The sequence below is a fragment of the Cavia porcellus genome, unplaced genomic scaffold (assembly GCF_034190915.1).
Source record: "Cavia porcellus strain 051 isolate PalLab524CR breed Dunkin Hartley unplaced genomic scaffold, mCavPor4.1 scaffold_27, whole genome shotgun sequence".
Lineage (NCBI taxonomy): Eukaryota > Metazoa > Chordata > Mammalia > Rodentia > Caviidae > Cavia > Cavia porcellus.
Window position 1 is genome coordinate 33,814,868 of NW_026947510.1, and position 6,955 is coordinate 33,821,822.

Genomic DNA, 6,955 nt, shown 5'->3' on the forward strand with positions numbered 1-6,955 from the left:
TTGTAAGGTTTATGTCCACACACTGCTAATTTTTTTCCTGGGTTGTAGAGCAAGTGAAGAGATCAAAGCAGACATGGGGCACATGCCTGTAATGCCAGCACTGTGGGTGGCCGAAGCAGGAGGATTGCAAATTGGAGTCCTGCCTGGGGAATGCAGCAAGACTCTCTCAAAGTTTAAAAAAAGCAAGCAAGCAAGCAAAGCAAAGCAAAGCGCTGGCAATACAGGTCGGCGGAAGGGTCGGGGTTCGAGCCCCAACGCGGGAAGGGGTGTCTGCTTCTTCCCGCCCAATGGCCTGGGAGGAGCGGGTGGGAGTGGGGAAGGGGGTGGGGGATCGGCAGCCACCTCCTCCCTCGGCCGCCGCCCGGCTCAGCGCCGTGGCCATGCATGCTCCCCGGCGCGCGCTGGCTCCCGGCGTCCTGCTGACCCTGGCCTTGGGGCAGGCGCTCGCGTTGGGAGAACGCGACTTTCTCCGGTTTCTAGGCTTGGATGCGGCGCCGCCGCCCCGCCAGCCACAGCCCGTGCCGCGCGTGCTGCAGAAGATCGCGCGCGAGCGGGAGGCCGCGGCCGACGCGGGGCTGGCGCGGGCCCCGTGCACAGTGGCCGAGCTGGGCGCGCCCGGGGACGCGCTGCGAGCGCTGCCGGACCGAGGTGGGTGCGGGCGCGGGCGCGCGGGGCAGAGGGAGCCGGGCTCGGGCGGGGATCGCGCTTCCCTTCTCTCCTAGGATCCCAGCCGCCATGCCAAGGAAGCCAGGTACATATTCTTACCGACTTTTGAAGCAGGAAATTAAGGCCAAGACGGGAGGTCACGTGTGACCTGTTCAAAGTCAGACTGCTAGTGTGTGAATAAAGGAGTTTTCTTTTTTCTTGCAGAGCCAGGGATCGAACCCAGGGCCTAAAGCGTTCTGGGCAAGCGCCATCCCCAGTACCATACAGCTACATTCACAGCCTCTCAAAGTACAGTGCTACTGGGGATTGAACCTAGGACCTTTGCGCTGAGCTACTTCATCAGCTCTTTTCAGGTTGTTTTTTTTTTTTTTTTTTTTTTTTTTTTTTTTTTTTTTTGAGATAAGGTGTCGCTAAGTCGCCGAACTGCAGATAAGGCTCAAACTTGTGATCCTTTTGCTTCCCTCCTAGATGGCTGGGATTACCCTTATTCTTTCATCCACAATATACACGTCTTTCTTTGGGTTGTGGGGTGGGGGCTGTCTTTTTGAGACAGGATTTCACTGCAGTTCTGGCTGGCCTTGAGCTCACTTTGTAGCCCAGACTGGTCTCGAACTTGAAAGAATCTTCCTGTCTCAGCCACTGGAGTGCTGCGATTAAAGGCACGAGGGCCACTATGCCTGGCTACAATGGCTATTTCTGAGCCTAGTGTCTTTTTTTATGTTAAGCAGGGTTGAACTTTGGAGCTCAGTTGGCCCAGAAGTCTCTAGGTCATCTTTACAGATCCTTCCAGCCCATCCTTTCCCTCACCTCCCATCTAATTCTTACTCAGTCTGAGATGAGGGTTGAACATCTGCATTTCTATGCGTCCTCTCCGCAGTTGGTTTTGTAGCAAAAGGAGGGACGGTTTGAATGTTTTTCCTAGGAGCACTATTGAAGACCTGCTGTGAGCCAGGCTCCTTCCTGCAGGCCCGCGAAAATCTGGAGACCAACAAGGAAGTCTGCCCTTAGTTACTTAAAGTCTTTGCCCCTAACGTCGAGATCAGGCCTTCTGAACTTGTCAAAGTTGATAGGGAGGGGGAGACAGAAAGGACGTCCAAGCTTCCGATGGATACTGTAGGTCTCCAGGCTCTGGCGGGTGGGATCTGATACATTGCTGAAGTTGACGGATCATTCTGCCGAACATTCACAGCTCCATGTAACCGACGCCCCGTGGTGGTTGTGGACATAAAATATTTGGGCGAGAGCACGCACTTTTCCTGTTAATTTAGGATAATTTTTTAGGAGATTGTTAGATCAAAGAGCAGGTCCATTTAAACTTTTGAGACAAAGTCTCACTATGTAGCTCAGACTGGCCTCACTCACTGTGTAGCCCAGGCTGTTCTGAAACTCTCCATCTTATTGCATCAGTCTCCTGAGTGCTGACATTTAAGCTTTTGATTTGTGGCCAACAAATAATCTCCAAAATTTATATCCCACCATAAGTGTGTAGGAATTGTCACTCCCGCTGGAATGATGTGAACTAATGTAATCCCAGCACTTGGGAGGTCGAGGCAGGAGCGTGGGCTGCACAGTGAGTTCAAGGTCAGCCTATATAAACTGACCTACAGCGATCATACTGTTTTGTTTGCTGCTGGGACACAGTTTTGCTACGTACCTGAACTCCTTCTCCTCTTGCCTCAGCCTTGGAAGGGGTAAGGTTTGGAGAAAGTGACAATTCGCCACTGGCGCTGTGTGTGGAAGGCTGGAGCGGCTGTGAAGCGCACAGATGGTGACTTGCGTCTTCTCTTTCCCACGCAGGCTTCCTCCTTCCCTCGGACTCCTGCCTGCAGCGGCTGCTCTCCTTCAACCTCTCTGCCATCCCGGACCGGGAGCAGCCGACCGCGGCAGAGCTGGGCTTGGACTTAGGGCCCAGCACCTACGAGGAGCTGGGCCCGGCGCTGGAGCTAGTGGTGTCGCTGGTTCCGCAGCCTGGTCTGCGGGCAGGGCCCCCGCGTGGGCGGGGCAGAGCGGTGGCGGAGCAGTCAGTGCCCCGGCCCCACGGCGTCCTCCGGGTCCGCCTGCAGGGGGCGCTGCAGCACGCGGCCCGGCGCCAGTGGTCCCGCCTGGGGCTGCTGCTGGACGTGCAAGTCGTGGAGGATGGGGAGCCTGGGCGTCACCGTCACCCCCGGGCCCTCTGCGCCAGGCTGCGGCGGACCCTGCGTGCAACCCTGCTGGTGGCGACCCTGGATCCTGCGCGGTGCCGCCACCCTGCCCGCCCGCGGCGGGCCGTGCCCGCTGCCCCCCAGGCTGCCAGCCGGAGCCTCTGCCATCGCCACCAGCTGTTCATCAGTTTCCGGGATCTGGGCTGGCACAAGTGGATCATAGCCCCCAAGGGATTCATGGCCAACTACTGTCAGGGCGAGTGTCCCCTCTCTGTGGCTGCCTACCTGAACAGCTCTAACTATGCCTTCATGCAGGCGTTGATGCAGGTCGTGGACCCCACGGTGTCCCCAGCTGTGTGCGTCCCCACCAAGCTCTCACCCATCTCCATGCTCTACCAGGACAATGGTGACAACGTCATTCTGCGTCACTATGAGGACATGGTGGTCGACGAGTGTGGGTGTGGGTAAGGGGCAGGCATGGGGATGGCTGGAGGGGGCCTGAGTGACCCAATAAAGTGGAGACCTTTTGGATCTAATTGTGAGTCCATCATTGTCAGCAGTGCCTGTGATCACGCATACACTCACCCTGCATCCCTAGTCAGGCATGTGACAGGACCGTTGGTTCTGGACTGAAGGATTAAGTGGTATTTACTGGTGGCCTTTGTATGGGCAGCCATGATTCTGTGTGTGACTTTGCACATGTTTCCCTGTCCTTTAAGATAGGCATTGTTATTTATGCTTTAAAGATGAGGAAACTGAGGTATAGATGTTAAATTAACTTAAAGTCACAGTTTTCCTGGTAAACTTATATATTAAATAGTGTTAGTTACAAAGAAAAATTAGGAGAGAGAAGGGAAAAGGATGTAAATGGAATTAAGATACATACATGTACCAAGTCCCCACAATGAATGTAACCATTATGTATGGCAAGCATGCACTAATAAAAATTGAAACAAAAAATAAAATTGAAATAAAGATCAGGCATGATGGTGGCATACACTTCTAATCCCAGCATTTGAGAGGCTGAGGCAAGAGGATCGCCAGGAGTTGGAGGCCAGCCTGGGCTACAGTGTGAATTCAAGGCCAGCCTGGGCTACACAGTGAGACCCTGACTCAAAAAATAAACAGATAACCCCCACTAAATCAGGTCAGTTCTTTATGGTTGAAAATTTATCACTGAAAATGTTCAGTCATTACTTTTGTCCTTTTATGGTAAGCACAATTTTGACTTTTTGAGAAAGTTGCACACAGATCCTAGGAACACTTATTTGAGAATAATTGCCTTAGCTACAAACTGCTTTCACCTTACAGATAATAAATAGTAATTCTGTGATGAGTGACGTGGGGATTTCAGACTTCTGAAGGATAATTATGCTGACTCCTGAACAATGATAGTGAAACCCATAGCTCTTGTTGGGGTATAAGTACCCGGGGTATAAGCAGGGAATTAAACCTTATCAAAGGAAAATGGAATTGTGACTAATCCATGGATGAAGATGGCGTCCTATGATCCAGTCATCTCCCCCAGTCCTGCCGGTATACACCTGAGACCTCTGAGGGACATTCTAGTAAATCACCACCCCGGGCAAGTGATCTGCTGCTCGGCTGTATCCCCAGGCTAGGAGGCTGCACCAGGGGAATGGGCGAGCTGGTTCTAAATCTATAGATGCACAAAGCACACAGCATAGCCAATGGAAATCTGAAAAGCTAAATCGCAAGCTGAAGGACTCATGCTACCCAATCGCAAAACTTACTGTGAAAGTTAGATTGAGGCACTTCCTGCTTTTGATTCTCCCCACCCCTACTCGTGAGTTTTGGGGTCCACACCTATAATCCCAGCACTCTGAGAGGTGGAGGTGGGAGGATTTCGAGTTTGAGCCCAGTTTGGGCAACATAGTGACCCTGTCTCAAAGTCAAAAAGAAAAAGAAAAAGCCGGGGAAGTAGCTCCCTGTAAAGGCCCTGAGTTCAATCGCCAATACTAGGAGACAAAAAAAAAAAAAAAAAAAAAAAAAAAACTACAGGAATAGTGGCAGAAAGGATCAAAATGCCAAACAAAAAAACAGGTACTTCCTAGATTCAGACAATGTGGACAAATGATTTTCTCTCTCTCTCTTTTTTTTTTTTTTTTTTTTTTTGTACCAGGGATCAAACTCACAACCTCACACTTACCAGGCAAGTGTCTGAGCTGCTGGGCTAAATCCCCGGTCCAGGATAAATAATTTTCAACAAGACTCACAAGGCAATTTAATGGCGGAAAGGAAAACCTGGTCGATAAGTAGTGCTGAAATAACTAATAATAAGAATAAGAATAAGATGACTTTATCACCTTATATCATGCACAGAAAATAATATACAATGAATCAAAAGTTCTAATGGGGGCTGGGGATTTAGCAGCATAAGTGCCTGCCTTGCAAGCGTGTGGTTGTGAGTTCGATCCCTGGTACCAGTTTAAGGGGAAAAAAAAGGGGTCTAATGGAATTATGTAATTAATTATAAAGCCTTTATAAGAGATATAAATCTAAGAGAAAAATCTTGGTGGCTACATTGCTACCCTCAATGCATCTAATTTTAATTCCATAGAATTGTAGAACAAGAAAAGCTCATGTGCAGTAACAAAAAGGAGCTGGAGATGAACGCTTGGCTGCAAGGCCTGGCTTTACTGCAAAGGGTTACACGACAACCTTGGCATGATGCTGGTGACCCATGTCTGGACTGGGGCCATAGTAGCATGAATGTACACACATGTTCAAAAAAAAGCCAGACATGGTGGCACACCAGTGAGTTCAGCTTGTGTGGAGGTTGAATCAGGAGGATCATGAGTTCAAATCCAGCCTAGCCTTCGTATCAAGTCCCTATCTCAAAAAATCCTCCCCAGCTGGGCATGGTGGCTTGCATCTGTAATCCTATTACTTGGGAGGCTGAGGCAGGAGGATTGTTGTGAGTTTGAGACCAGCTTGGGCTACAAAGTGAGCTCAAGGCCAGCCTGAACTACATAGAGAGACCCTGTCTCAAAAAAAAAAAAAAATCCTCCCCCCAAAATAACAAAAACACAACCAAACACCAAGAAAACTCTTTAAACTCCATACTTAAAATACTGTTTTGCATGCAAATGGTAACTCAAAAAAAGATTAAAAAGTAGAAATTCAGAGATCATTTTAAGCCATCATATTGGTAAAGATTCAAAAAAAAGTCAGCAGAAAAATGTGGAACATCTTTCTTTTTCAGGCAAGAACTGAACCCAGGGCCTCCCCTAGGCTGAGAAGCGCTGGGTCCCTGAGCCGCACCCCAGCCCCTGTGTGTCTGTTTAGGACCCCTGAGTCTGGGAGCACTCGAACTCTTTTGCAGGACTCAGGTCCTCTGGAGAACATCCTCCACCTGCTGTCCGTCTTTCCCAGCCCCGTAGGTGAGGCAGGGCGACCGCTCAGCTGCCCCACCGTGGAGCTGCAGCTGCTCTCCTGCAGCCCAGTTTGGTTCTGCTCCTTTCTCTGAGTCCCAAATTGTGTTCTACCTCAGAAAAGACAGTCTGACTGTTCTTGGACCACTCTTTTCAATTTTGTTTGCTTATTCCAGTTAACTTTTTTTTTTTTTTTTTGTCTCTAAAATAAAACTTAAAGCTGTAATTCCCATGCACGATTTACTGTTTGAAAGTCTTGATCCAGTGGTTTGGAAAGTTGTTTTCGCCAGCCATGCAGCCATGTTTACTTTCCAGTTCCACAGTGGAGCTATGCAGTTTGTGGCCTTTTGGGACTGGGTTCTCTCACAAGTGTTGATGCTTTCCGGATTCACCTCTGGTGTAGCGTGTGTCAGTTTTCATACCTGCCCCATGCCGTGGGGCAGGCCTCTGAATCCCAGTGCTTGAGAGGCTGAGGCAGGAGGATCACTGTGAATTTGAGGCCAACCTGGGCCATGTTGAATTAAGGGCAGCCTGAACTACAAATGAGACCCTGTCTCAACATAAAAAAAAAAAAAGTGAGTGTGTGAGAGTAGCTCTGTGCAAAGGCCTGTGTTAAATTCCCAGTGCAGTGGGGGAGGGGGATACTTAATAGGATTTAGAAAACAAGATATAAAAGTAACAAGCAAATGGAAATATGCTTAACTTGATTATCTGAAACAGGTAATTAAAACTAATGCAACTAAAGAATATTAT

At 49.4% G+C, this 6,955-nt stretch overlaps 1 protein-coding gene across 1 annotated transcript; it reads left to right on the forward strand.

Moving 5' to 3' along the window:
• Positions 1–297: 297 nt before the first annotated feature.
• LOC100733509 (growth/differentiation factor 3) lies at positions 298–3,343 on the forward strand. Its single transcript, XM_003470584.5, has 2 exons — positions 298–648; positions 2,464–3,343. The coding sequence occupies exons 1-2, from the start codon at positions 381–383 to the stop codon at positions 3,273–3,275; spliced, it is 1,080 nt and encodes a 359-aa protein (XP_003470632.4). The 5' UTR covers positions 298–380; the 3' UTR covers positions 3,276–3,343.
• The last annotated feature ends 3,612 nt before the right edge of the window (positions 3,344–6,955 follow it).